Source organism: Pleurodeles waltl, chromosome 12 (genome assembly GCF_031143425.1).
Source record: "Pleurodeles waltl isolate 20211129_DDA chromosome 12, aPleWal1.hap1.20221129, whole genome shotgun sequence".
Classification (NCBI taxonomy): Eukaryota; Metazoa; Chordata; class Amphibia; order Caudata; family Salamandridae; genus Pleurodeles; species Pleurodeles waltl.
Window position 1 is genome coordinate 149380523 of NC_090451.1, and position 14916 is coordinate 149395438.

Here is a 14916-nt window from a genome sequence, read left to right on the forward strand (position 1 = left end):
TACTTATATGAAAGATAACAAAGGATCAGTTTCTTCTCCAACAAATAAACGCAGAATAGAACAACAGGCCATTTTGGAAAATGGCATCAAAACACTGACACATACTCATTTTAGTAATCCAACTGAAGCTTCCAGATGCAGATTGGAAAAAGCAAAGATGGAACTTAATACACTATATACTTCCAAAGCAGAATATATGCTATATAGACTTAAGGCTCGCAATTATGAACAAGGAGAAAAAGCAGGCCGTTTACTAGCGGCACAATTAAAACAGCGAGAAGCTATGACAGCTATTCCAGCTATATATAACCCTGAGGGTAAACTAATAACTGAGACTCAAGCAATAGCTAATACGTTTGCAAATTATTATACCAAGTTATATAGTTCAGAAGTTGAGGATGAACTCCTCAAAGAACAGGAATTCTTTGATAAAATAACACTACCCTGTCTCAATGAACAGGACCGGCTCATACTGACTGGCGAAATAACAAAGGATGAAATTGCGCAAGCAATCTCCAGTCTCCCATACAATAAAGCACCGTGAGAAGATGGTTTTCCTGGGGAATTTTACCGTTGGGTAAAACCAGAAGCAATAGATGCCCTTTATGAGGTTTATAAAGAAGCAGAGGAAACTGGTAGTCTCTCCTCACTCTCAAATAAAGCTATCATAACTGTCCTTCCCAAACCTGAGAAAGATCCATTATACTGCAGTAACTATCGTCCGATATCTCTTCTGAATACAGATTCAAAGCCATTAGCCACCATTCTTGCCAAAAGACTCAAACAAGTTATCTCTAAACTCATACATAATTCTCAAGTTGGATTCATGCCAGGCAGAAACTCTCGTAGCCATCTCCGCACTTTGGCTCACATAGTTTGGTTTTCTAAGGATGCTGGAGAAGACAGAGTAGCATTATCCTTAGATGCCGAAAAGGCCTTTGACCGCATTGAATGGAGTTATATGTTCCGTACATTGCATAGGTTGGGATTAGGTGATGATTTTATCTCTAAGGTTAAATGGTTATACAAGACACCATCTGCACAAGTGAATTGTGGGGGTTTCCTTTCAAAAACCTTTTTAGTGCAAAGAGGTACCCGCCAGGGTTGCCCTTTATCGCCCCTCTTATTTCTTCTTGCACTTGAACCACTAGCTGCAGCAATAAGACAGTGTTCACAAATAGCAGGCATTCCTACACCAGCAGGCATCTCAAAACTACTTCTATACGCGGATGACATATTACTCACACTTACAGATCTACCTACTTCACTCTCGGCACTCATGTCTACTATTTCTCACTTCTCAAACATTTCTGGATACAAAGTCAATTGGAATAAGAGTGAAGCTCTCCCATTGTCCCGGGGCACCACAAAAGCAGCTATCTTAGGCTACAATTTTCAATGGAAAGCGGATCGCCTGAAGTATCTAGGTATTTATATCAACACTGGTTTAGAACGTATGATTCAAGATAACTTAGATCCACTCATTGCTAAAACGAAGTCAGAATATGAAAAATGGTCCCATCTTAACCTGTCCTTTTGGGGTAGAGTCCAGGCAGTGAAAATTATTATAGTGCCTCGTTTCACATATGTTTTAGGTATGTTACCTTTGACAGTTAAAATATCAATACTGCGAGACATTGACAAAGGTATTAAAACCTTTATTTGGGGATCTCTGAGACCTAGACTCAAAATCTCCAAACTGATTGCTCACAGGCGATCTGGTGGCCTTAGTTTACCATGCATTGAACATTACTATACAGCCCTCCATTTATCTCAATTGGTTTATCTTTGGCCAATACAGGATGACCCCCCACTATGGGTTCTTATTGAAAAGCAATCTTTAAAGGTATCTTCAGGTTTGCAAATGTTTTATACTCATAAATCGCCTGCTTTACAAAGTTCTAACCCTATTATTCAGTCTATGCTTAAGATTTGGATACACTCCCACAAACTCCTTAAGAGTAATCCAAGGCTACATAATAAGGCTCCCATATGGCATAATGCTGATATTAGAATAGGGAAACAGACAATTTCCTGGGATACATGGGAGAGAGCAGGTATTCTAATGCTGGATCATTTATTCACTTTAGAAGGCGAGCTTAAAACCTTTACGATGCTTCAGATAGAATTTCAACTCCCTAGCTCTCAAAAGGGGAAATACTTACAATTGAAACAAGCTCTACTTAGTAGACTAGGACCATTTCCGTGGATACCTGAGGATTCCCCAGTCGTACAATACTTAAAAACTTGGGGGAAATTGAAAGGAGCGGTCTCTGGATTTTATAATCTCATTGTGCATAAACTACATTCATCACCATTACTAGCACAACTCCACGTCAAATGGCAAGGATTACTTAATGTAGCGTATTCAAATGAGGACTGGACGGATGTTGTGATGAACATGGATAAAGGAATCAGAGAGGCAAGAATGAAATTTAGTCTTTTCAAAATTCTTCATAATTGGTACTGGTCACCACAAAAACTCAAGGCAGCAGGTTTACTACACCATTCTACCTGTTGGAGGTGTCCTCAAGAGGTCTGTGATATCCTACACATTTTATTTTGATGTCCAGTTTTGACGGAATACTGGTCTTCTATAACTTCCTCTATACACAGAGCTATACATGTGCCCATTCCTTTAACAGAAAAATTAGTTATATTACATGATGTTACTGATCTCCCAAATCTAACAAACCATACAAGAAGATTGATTGCTATTGCACTCACTGTAGCAAAAATGTGTATATTACGACATTGGAGAACACCACAACGTCCTACACATGATGAATGGCTTATTGAAATGTATAACATGGCATCATATGAAAAGCTGATTTACAGATTGCAAGATAATGTTGGGATTTTCATCAAAATTTGGAAACCCTTTCTAGCTAATACATATTCTATTAATATTCACACGTAAACGTTTTCTCATTCTTTGTCTCCTATCTTTATTAAGACATTTTTATTATTGTTTTGAGTCATGCTGTTATTAAGACAATTGATATCTCACCCATTAACACTGTTATTTTAAGTAGGACTTACTGTTCACCAATTCAACACTGTTGAATTGGCAGGAATATCTGCATTTGAAATGTTATATATGTGGATTTGCATGATATTACTATCTCGACTGTCTTCTAACAACCTATAATATATGGTTTAATACATATTGCATAATTCTTTCTTTCCATATTTTCTGTTATAGGTCTACTTCTAAGAGTTAATGCACAGTTGGATGCCTTATAAATAATCTCATATATTGCATTTATTGATATATGTATAATGTTTTTTTGTTGTTTTTTTGTGTTTAGAAATCTGAGAAGTTAATATTTCAGAATATTTTTCATATATGGCCATAATTTGATGTATTGTTTCTCTATTTAACACAGTCTGTATATTGACATGTACTTCTCAATAAACATATACAAAAAAAAAAACAGGGGCAAAATCCATATGGACCTGGGAATGTGAGCAGATCAAGCCTGGAGATGTCAGAGATCGCCTCCTCGATATGAATTGATTTCCCCCGAGCTGTCTGCTTGTGTCTGTGTGAGTTTAATCACGTGGATACTCCCCAGGTAGGAGTGAAAGCCATCTGGCTTTAGTCTGTGAGTCACGTATAGTGTTTTATAGTATTCCCACTAGACCACAGATATTTGTGTATCTCCTAGGATTGTGTTCCCCTCGCTGTCCTTTATAACCTGTATGGTTCCCTGTTGTGTCTCGGACCACAGGTGGTGTGCCAGCATCCGTCCACGTCTATTGTCTCCTGAATAGAATTTGTGTTTAAGACGCTTCAGGGGTTTTTCTGCCCGGTCTAAATCTAAGCGCTCAAGGTGTGTGCATTCCCCGGGCTAGTGAAATACCCTTTTAAAGATTCAGAATGTAGAAACCTCTCTTACTGCCTCCGCCCCAAACACAGTTCATCCAATCAAACAAGCACTCCACAATAAGGTGAGCAGCACACTAACTGGCCTCTGGTTGTAGTAGTGTCAACTTTTGTCCATGCTCGGAACTGCGGGAATATTCCACATTTTCTTTGATAAAACGTTTTACTAAGATGGAATGGCCCGAGACTCTGGATAGAGTGTTTTTTTCCCTCTTCACTGGTTTAAGCAACAGAAAAAAGAAAGAGATCCGAAAGTTTTAATGGGGAAAAGATTGCAAAGTCCTGATAGGTCCAGGATTGTGCTGGAGACAAGCAGGTGTAACAGCCTCCCTGATATGCATACCAAAGGTTTTGCAGAGTTCAGGGAGGTACATTTTAGCAGAGCATTCATTGGGCTGATGTTGCAGGGTTACAATATCACGATCGAAATATTGACCTACAATAACATCACTTCACAATATCAACTATCACTGAATCATCAAGATAAGTGGATGTAGAGTTGGCATGTGAAAAATGTGCATAATTTCCTTTTCTGTAGCCTCATAAAAGTTAAGAAACATTATGCAAATTACACAGACGGCAAATGTAGCACTTGTCACTATTTTGTTTTGCATGAAGTGCATCCTCACATTTAAAACTGACTAAAGGATGCACTTCAGGATAAAATAAAAAATAGCAAAAAAGACACAAGTGCCTCAAACAGTCACTTGCGTTCTGTTCATTAGTTTTGTTCTGGTGCACCCGCAAAAAGATTTTTTGACTCAAGCAGCCTCCAATTACGCTGTGGTACATAAAGGTGTAATTTTGTGGAATTTTGCATAACAAGCAAAATGTAAAATGCCAAAAATTATACTGACTGAAAATGTGCATGGGCCGAATATGGAGTTAATAGTGGCATCTATACTTATGTTGATCATATAGTGGTAGTCAATATTGCGGAGCCCATATCTTTGTAGGTTGATATTATGACCTCGATATTTGACATGCAACCCTTGGAAACACTTCCTGGCCCTCTGTAACTGAAAATAAAAGGCTGTGCATCCCAACATCCTAAGTCGCAGAACACTCTCTTCAAATGGTACTCTATCTAGTTTTACGTTGGACTTCCTGATTAGAGCCGTAGGGCATTGTTCTGTTTATCCTAAATGTATATGTTCATTTAAATATGTACGTAATTTAACATAGCCACCTATGTTGGCTCTCTTGTGCTACTGCACAATCCGCTCTCCATAGATATCAAAATAATTCCATTTTGCATTAGGGCAAATTCTTGTTTTGTGAGAATAGTCAGCCGACTTTCTCCATCCCACCAAGTAGCACACTGAACTTTGTGAAGTCAATAGATCAACTCTAACAGTCACAAACTCATAACAACGTGTGTTACTACACTCTTGCAACCCATGCTTCCTTTACTTGTGGTTTTGTAAACTGATGGAAGCCTCCACTCTCACAGCCTCTACTTGTGCCTGCATGACTTTAGAGTCTGTAAACTAAAAGGAGAGCTAACTTTCAGAGAAGCTGTGTGTGTAAATTTATGGAGTATGTATGCATTCAAACTTACAGTCTAAAAGGAGCTCCCACTCGCCCTCAGTGAAAGTAAAGTTTGTGCTATGATATCCCCCTTGGGGTCCATCCTCCGTTTTCAGTGTTCCGTCTCCCCATTTTACCATGTTAGGCATGACAAACCAGTATCTCACCTGAATTTCCTCATGCAGAGAAGTGCCGGTGCCCAGGAATGGAGAGATCATGTCCTCCGTGACAGCCAACTTATCTGGAATCCGGGTACAGCGACGTATGATTGTGGGATTTGGTCCATTTAGGAACTGGTACCCAAAGAACCAGTCTTCCTTCCAGTGGTTCATCACATACTCTGTAGAGGGATGGCACATTCAGCTTCAGTGTCACCACTCAACCCATTGGTTCCCCACCCACCTTTCAGATAGGATGCATTAGTAAAGCTTGGATAAACAGGACTGGTGTGAAGGAGAAATCTAATAGTACAACATAGGGTGCAGTAGCTGAGGGTAAAAAATGTATCACATGGGGAATTTCAGAGGAGTTTTAACCTTTCTTGATTCGACTTGGTCTTGTACCAAAATGCCCTTCTACAGTACTACCCTGTGGAATGCTGCAGTATAGTGGTACTCAAATGTAAGAATTTCTGATTTGAGACACTGGAAAACCTGGCACAAAATCTCTGCTTTATACTACCTATTGACTTCTTGCATTTCCAAAGCTATTGTAGGAAAGTGAGCTTTTGCCACTAATAACATACCAATAATGCAATGGTTGCTGCCTATTGGGGAAATCTGAGATGTCATTCATGAAGGCAACCCCAGCACCCTAGTATGTCTTTGCCCTCAAACTAGCCCTGCTGATCTTTAAATAACCTTTGACTAATGTATTCCCCTATGCAAAAGCACCAAGTGTGTGCTTTAGACCAGTGGTTCCCAACCTTTTGACTTCTGTGGACCCCCATTTTATCAATACTGGAACCCGGGGACAACCACTGAATCATTAATGGAATCTGGGGACCCCTCTACTGAGTCATTACTGAAAGCTGGGGACCTAATCTGTTAGTATTAATTTTCTAAGCAGTGGGTCCCTGGACCACAGGTTGGGAACTACTGCTTTAGACTGTCATTTATGCATTGCAAGTTGCAGCTTGTGTATTTCTTCCCCTGACTGGCGTGGCATACTTACTGATTTGGTTGAAGATGTGACCATTAGCTTTCACAATTATTTATTCTGGATGACATCAATTTCCACGTCTACATCAATTTCCACATCTACAGCATTGGTCTTCACACAACTGGTACAAAATTCTACATATTAAGAGAGGCATACCTTACACCTCATGTATGCTCATTTGCACACAGTTTCCTTGCCTGTGATCCACCCCCTGGGATAGACAGACCACCATTTACCTCATTTGTGGTCATCGACAACATAACTCTGATCTGACAAGACATCATTTGGCAACCAAACAAAGATATATGAAGAGGAGGTCTTTTAATACTTGAGCGACTTTAGCTGGCCAGTTTTTTAGTTTGTGAGAAAGAGGGGGTGGGGAGGGTTCAAGGGATTCTTACAGTGACCTTCTCAAGCAGTGTCACAGCCCACGTCCTGCTAGAAAGAAGGGTTGGTGGGCAGCAGAATGCCTCAAGGTTCTTCTCTCCCACCCATCTAATTTACTATCTATTTACAGCTTTTGAGAGAGGTTATCACAAATTTCAGCTTTCAAGTACTGTTATATGCTGATGACCCTCAACTTCTCCTCCACTTCAACAGGACATCCTGAGCCACAGTTTGGCATTTTAAGAAACTACCTGGTTACAGTTTACAGCTGCATGTCCATCACCTTCCTTAAAATTAATGGGGAAAACACTGAAATCTTGTTCGTTAGTAGCAATACAGTACATCTTGTTGGATGCACAAGGATTGGTCTCCCTCTTTTGGTATTAAGCCCTCCTAAGCAGCCCAAGTCGCGAACCTTGGGGTTTGGTTTGCTAACTAACTTGCCTTCAACTACCAGATACAAAAACTCTGGTTCCGTTGCCTACTAAACCTGAGCATGGAAAAACTCTTTCATTACTCCTTGATGGCAAATACACTCAGGTTGTGGGAGCTCTTTTTTAAATCCCATATTTATTACTGCATTGCCATCTATCTGGATCTCTCGTTCTAATGGATCAACAAGCTGCGGATCATTCAAAACTTGATACCCTTGCAAGCTTGCCGCCTTAGCAAATTTGAGCACATTTCAGCTGTAGAACGCACCCATCACTAGTTTCAGGTTTACCGCTAGATCAATTTCAAGATGCTGTCCCTTGTACACAAAGCGCTGGACTTCGCTGGCCCTAAGTTGCTTTCAGATATGATTTCACCTTATGCTCTATCTGGATCACTATTCTGTACCTCCGCCACTCTCCTCTGGTTCCTTGCTAAAGTTAGGAGAAATGCATGAGTAGATCCTTCAGGATCCTGGGATGCAAACTATGGAATGCCCTCTTTGTATACATTGCCAGGGCCCTCATTTCTGGACTTTTGAGGACAGGCTCAATGCCCATCTGTTTGTATAACTCCGACCCTGTTTTCAGCCTTGTCTGCGGTGCGTTTTAGTTCTCCAACCGTTCTAGCATCATGATGCCTTACAGAGACCGTGCAACGAGAAATGGCTTCCTCCCCTCCACGACTCCATTTTCATTGTAGTTGTTTAGCACCTGGGGATCTGCCTGGACTATGTTTACTCTTTACAAACAATTTTAAGATAATATAACAAGTGCGTGTCAAATATCACTATGTGGGCATTACCAGGAGATTCTCGTTAAGCAGGTGCTCACGATATGGTTGGAAACCCCATATCTTTCTTTGTCTTGGAGTCCTCCATCTAAACAACAGCAAACCCTGTCTTACTTCTGCTAGACAGAGAGGTTTGGATAAGAATACATCGAGAATTCTAAGCTACGAATCGCATGTTAAAGGCAATTAACATGCCACTTGCAACATTCCCACGTCTGCTTTGAGTAGCAAGTAATATCTTTCACCGATTTTGAAATAGAAGTAAAATTGAGCATTTTGAACTAATGCACAAAGCTGCTTGGCTTGCTTGGGAATTTTTCTGAACATTGCAAAGCTTTGCAAGGTCTGTACATAATGTAAAGTTGCTGCTTTGGGTGAAATTGGGTGAACTTTTCCAATAGTGCAGCTGCCAATGCCTTCTTCCCTCTTATCGAATGGATTTGTTAATTATAAGGCAAATATTTCAATCAGTACTTAAGATGTGTCACACAGGGTTGATTCTGATACATCCTTACTCTTTACATTTGGGTAAAGAATTGCACAGTTTATTCTACTGTCAGTGTTCTCTTCCTGTTTCAATTCTCTTCCCTAAAGCTACTGTACAACGAAATAACTAATAACCTTGCTCAGTGCCAACTCATTGATGTGTTTTTGGCAGTACACACTTTCCCTACACTGGCAGGTCTTTCAAGCTGGCTCCACATTCAGCGAGAAATGGACCTGTCACTACTTTCATATTCAAGTGTGGCTGTGTGAGAATCATCCATTTCTGGTTTCCACTACTTAAGACTCTACAGCTGTTGGTCACAGCATCTTCTGACCTTCCCGGTCACCAACTCCCCCGAAAGCAATTGCACATAAGGTAAATCTTGCAAAGAAAATAGGTAAATAGATGGTTAAAGGCTTGAACAGATGTCAGCTCACACACACACACACACACATATATATATATATATATATATACACACAAATATGTATATCTCCACAAAAAAAAAAAAGTTAGAGGGACGTTGTAGTTAGGCTCACATTTAAAGCGTACAAAACCATAGAAATTCAGCAGTTATAGTCACCTTAGCTAACTATACCTTGTGACCCCCTAATGCACCGGAGGCTAATCCCCTTTAAGCACCCAAACTTGCACAGTGCACAGCCTTAACCTGGGCCCAAGGGAGGTTGCCCGCAAGACATGGCCTGCAGCCAGACCCTGCAGCCAATTCCCCTTAACTAGTGTACGCCATGCTGTACACAGGCCGTTGGCCATGCGCAGCGCAAGTTGGCCGCAGCCTCTCTGAGTGTGAGAATAGGTGTGAGAGTGTGTATCTGGGGGTGAAAGTGGCTGTCAGATTGTCTGTCTGGGTGCGTACATCAGTGTTTTAGTGGGTGCGTCAGTGTGTGAGTGGGTCTGTGAGTGGGTGCACGAGTATCTGAGTGGGTCTGTGAGTAGGTGTGCGAGTGCGTGAGTATCTGAGTGGGTCTGTGAGTAGGTGTGCGAGTGCGTGAGTATCTGACTGGGGCTGTGAGTGGGTGAAAGACGGTCTCAGTGGGTCTGTGAGTGAGTGCATGAGCATCTAAGTGGGTGTGTAAGTGGGTGCATAAGTGGATCAGTGGCTGTATGAGTGACAGAAAGATTGAAAGAGACAGAGAAAGAGTGAAAGGAAGACAGACTTTTTTAGGCTTTGATGTATGATAACTTAAAAAGATGTTTGTTTAATTAAAAAACGAAAAGGTATTTTATAGTTTTAAGTTATAAAATACCCTATAATTTTTTATTTGAATATTTAAAGACTGGACTGAACCCTCAATGCTCAGTGTTAAAGTCCTTGACTTTCACACTGAGCTATTTTATTTTTATTTCTTAGGTCTTGTGTATTTTTGTTCTTTAAGGGCTATCTGGGACCATTGGGGAGCCGGCAGACCCTATATGTATTTTTATTTTTTTTCCATCTTATTATTGAAAAACAAGCACTTTATGGGCTAGCTTGGACCACAGGGAGCCCTTAAGGGCTCCCCTGTGGTCCCTACTTCTTTTTTTTTTTATAATTATTTTTTTACTTATTTAACAAAAATGCCCTTTCCAGGCTACCTGGCACCGCAGGGGAAACCTTAAGGCTTCCCTCGCAGTACCATTGCTTCAGCAAGCATGGAGTTGCTTTGACAGCAGCTCCATGCTTGCTGAAGCATTTCATCTCTGTCCTCGGCAGACATGCAGGGGACAGAAGTGAAGCTTCAGATTTTGACAAGGGGACCTGCTTTAAAGGTCCCACTGTGAAAACCTGAAGTGTTTGCTGTGGCACAGCACTGTTTGTTTGGAATATTTTGCGAGGGTCGTGGTCTTAACCCTATGCTGGCACCGGCAGTCAGAGTGCTCCACTTTCTAGACCATTTTGCTGGGATTTGAAATCAGTGGAAGCACCCAGTTTTGTGATATGGAAACATCATGAATGGTCACAGGTGGCAAGGAAATACTAATTTCCTGCGTGTGTGCAGTACACTTGAAGACGGATTCATATATTGAACTTCAAATGCACCTTGCGCCATCCTGCAACTAATGGGACATCCTTGTCAAGATTTTTGGTGAGTAGATGTCCTGTAAATACATGATCACAAATACCGATGAGGCCCTGAAATTAATATGTATTCAGAGAAGAAAGGGCCCGGAGGCAGTGTAATACTTCTTAAATTGTCATACAAATAGAGCTAAAGAGGACTGGGAAGATTAATTTTGAATTGTGTGTCTGCTGTGGAAACTTCACTGAAATATTTTAACACATGTTCTGCTGATAAAATCAACTTCATGGGAGTGTTGCTTTTAGAAAATGCAAGCAGGAGATTAAATGCACTGAGAAAATAAAACAAAGACAATGTTATTTACCCTCGAGGGGTTTGAATGTTAGTCAAATCAGCAGAAGGTGGATGTATGATTAGTTAGCCACAGCGGAGTCAGGGCTCTGAAAGGAGGCAACTTGTACTATAATTCCCAGAATGCCTCTAAGATGATAAAAGGCATGTTAATGAGAACAATGTGTGCCTACAAACTGAAACCACTTGAGAGAGATGGAAAGTTGAAATGCGTTGTGGTGTTTGTAATGTTGCTCTGTGAATAAATTGAATTTGCCATATTAAAGCCTCAGGAGTGCAGCACCATATGTTTGGAATATATATATATATATATATATATATATATATATATACACACACACACATATACACACACACACACATACTCTTTCATGCCATTACTTTGCGTACAGTACATGCACCCCGTAATACAGATTTACCATCGTCCTAGCACAAAAACACATGGACTCCAATGACTCAGTTTCAAGCCTTTACTTTAGGATCGTTATTAGAATGTCATATTAGTTATATATATATGTCGAGAGATTGTACGTCGGTGTTTGAAGCTGCAGCCATAGCAGGATTGTAGGACCTGGAATACAATGGCTGTACCCCAATATATATGGCTGAATCGATGCATCTATGATACAAGTATCAGAGCATTCGAGCTTGCTTCTGGTTAGTGAGTGTCGTACCTGGGCATATGAGGCTTCTTGTAGGCATAGGAGATTCCTCCTGGCCATACACACAGACACCTGGCATCTTTTGGCAGTAACTGAACATTTGAGCCTCTACCTGATCTTGGGAGGCACAGCTTTTTATCATCAAGTCTGTACCCTCCAAAATGAGGCCATACTTGAGCTTATGAGAGTATACCTGGGCATATGACAATTGTTCCTTAGACTACTGTGGTGTACGAGAACGTGATGCGAATTGTCATATAGAGGCTCTACCTGGGCACAGGATGGCTGAATATTGGCCTTTGCGGGTGTGACTGACACATGACGGCTCCATTTAGGCATCCACCTTCACGTCACTGCAAACTCTCTCGCACTCTATACCGCCCTCACTTTCACTCTCCTCCCCTTAGCCCTCTGCCTCTCTACGTCCTTATTGTCCGCATTTAGGGCCAGATGTATCAAAGGATTTTACCATTCTGTTCAATGTGAAATGCCTTGCTATGTAAGGCTTTTAGTTCCATACTGTGCTTCTATTTTGTTCAAACTAAAAAGCACAACTAAAGTCCTCAATGTATCAAAGTGTATACACTTTACAGTTCTTGTGATGCAGTTAGCATGTTTGTAGCTTCATACACAAATGAGTCATCACGGTGATAAGAACGGAATTGCTGTTGTTGTTCATTCTCAGATGACCACGTCAATTTTGTTTCCTGTTCACTCTGACTCTGGTATTGGGCCACTGCCCAAAATAGCTGGACTAAGGAAGATGTTTTTTCCTGGGCTCACAATGTTCCTGAGTGAGGGAATGTCTGCAGACGGCAATGGGTAGGGAGAACCAAAAGGCTCTCCATGACCTCTTCTGGTGAAGGATTGTTCTATTCTGAGGCAGCTCTGTGTGTGCATGTTGTAAAGGTAGGACCAGCATTTCCTATTCACAACAACACAGAGCCCTACGACCCCCTTCTGCTGCAATAGGTTTGAGGGTTCCTTCTTTTCCGGAACGTCCCACCCAAAAAGCTTTCACCTTAAATTTCGTACCAGTGCCCTTGATTCTTGAGGAATGAGCTGATTACTGTTTTGATGCAATCTGAGAACTCAAGGCTGAGAAGGGGTTTAATGTTGAATCCCGCATGTACACTACAAATGCTCAATTTGTGTTCACAAGAACATTTGTACATCATTTGATAATGCACGTGCTGGTGTTGAAAAACACATCTTCAAGAATATCAACTGTGACCTTGAAGAAGTTGAACATACAGAATGTGTTGACATCAACACTGAAGGCTACATCTTCACTGGCGTCTAGATGGAAAGATTGTGGTAGAGGGTGTGCCCAATAGTACATGCTAGAAGAAAGAGTGGATTCACACGCAGGGAGGATAACTGACAAAAGAGGAAAGAGGTCATTCCAAATCAGCCTCCTTGGAACCAGTCTCCTCATCCAACGATTAAGTAGCCTTCATACTCCTCCTTGGGCCTCCTCATTTTCCCTGCAGTCTTCGCGGTCTTGCTGAACTTCAGGATTTTCAGCTTCAGTGTCTTAGAAACCTTGCATCAGTTACCCAAACCTTGGTGGCAATCAATGGATGCACTTGTCCTAGTAATACATTTTATTTCAAAAGAGTTTAATCCGTGACCGGTGCTCAAAGGGTGATCGACAACTTAAAGCAATCAGCTTGACCTGCTGTAGTTGATTACAACATGGAAACCAAACTTTGCAGTAGCAATGGCGGACACATTTATTTGAGGTTAGTACTAACAACAGCAGCATTTTCGGGTGCCTGTCAAAGTTGCCAGGATCTGATTAAAGACACTCCTTTTGCTGAATACTGTTTTTCAAAGACTGTTCAAGATCTAACTACAAAGTAACTACATTAAATGAAACACATGAATGCATGAAAGATTCAGCTTGCACAAACATGTTAACCCACCTCTAAAATAAAGTCAGTCTCCCCTTTAAATGCTCAGTAACATACTCCCCAGAATGTTCAGAGACATTTTCCTTGTAAAGACTCCAGTAGAAGAACTGCTTTGGTTGCATGTCAGAGACACTGCCCTGATACTCACCAGCCACTGGGCTCTTCACCCCCCAGAAGATGCTCCGGAAATCCTCCAAGTCCTTCCAGGAGGTGCTCAGCTTTGTCATCAGCTTTTTCAGCGAAAGTTCAATCAGCCTGTAGAAGAAAAACAGCTGGCAGCACAGCTGCAAAAAATACTGGGGTGCATTGGGGACAAAGCCACCCAAGACAGTTGATGATTGCAAGGTAATAGGAAGGGGATACAGCAAGAGGCAGGAGGTACACACGAAGGAAACAAAAGAGTAATCATAGAAAAAGAAAAGTGTAAAGCAGCCCTGGAAGCAGATCCGGAAAGCATGGAGGCCGACAAAGCAAGACAGCACAGGAAGTAGGTGAAGGCAACAATGGAGGTCAGAGCATCTTCAGCACCAGAGGGTAACCCAAGGTACACCTGAGGAAAGAGAAGGGCAGCATTGATTAGTGAGAGCAGTGAAGCTTTAAAGGGGGAAGCAAGACAGCACCCACAGGCAACAAGACAGAATTAAGGTACAGCATAAGGCAGTATGGTCAGAAGAAAGCAAGGAAGTTGTCTGCTCAAAGCAAAAAAAAACACTGATCTACCCCCAGATCCTGTCATGTGACAGAAATCTATAGTTTGCATGTGCAATCTGGTGCTCTGTTCTGGTGGTGCCATAGCCTGCCAAATAGCCTTGTACTGTCATGTAACAAACCATGCTCAGAATAATACACCCTGGGGTCTGCTTTGCACATGTGCAACAGGGAAGGGAAGAAGGAAGCAGATGGGAGGACAGCAGAAACCCCTTTTTAATTGCCTTCTATCCAACTAGGACTTATTTTGAAGATCGTACCTCATTTTCCTTTCGGTCAGTCCTCTCCTGTCCTCCCAGTTCCCTTGATATTTTTTTTTATCTCTATGTCCCTATCCTTGCCCTCATCTCGTCCCTGTCCCATTCTCCTCTTCTTACTAGCTCTTCTCCCATCCTTCCTAAAGTGTCCATTCTTGGCTTGCTCACGTCTTCGTTTCCCAATATCCACCACCAGTCCCCCTTTGCTGCACAGTCCATCTCTGTCCTTTACATCCACCCTCCAAGTTCCTCCCCTATTTACTCTTTCTATGCTTCTACCCATCAAATGTTCTTTTGTCGGTGTTCTCTAATAACCTCTCCCG

At 41.5% G+C, this 14916-nt stretch overlaps 1 protein-coding gene across 2 annotated transcripts in view; it reads right to left on the minus strand.

Annotated features, from left to right (window-relative positions):
- LOC138267270 (polyunsaturated fatty acid lipoxygenase ALOX12-like) overlaps positions 1-14916 on the minus strand; it is a 115455-nt gene that overhangs the window by 41527 nt on the left and 59012 nt on the right. For both annotated transcript variants that reach the window (XM_069216129.1, XM_069216128.1), the window contains exons 5-6: positions 13777-13883; positions 5587-5759 (exon numbers count right to left, since the gene is read on the minus strand). In XM_069216129.1, the coding sequence (XP_069072230.1) occupies positions 5587-5759; positions 13777-13883 (280 nt within the window). The remainder of the gene's footprint in view (positions 1-5586; positions 5760-13776; positions 13884-14916) is intronic.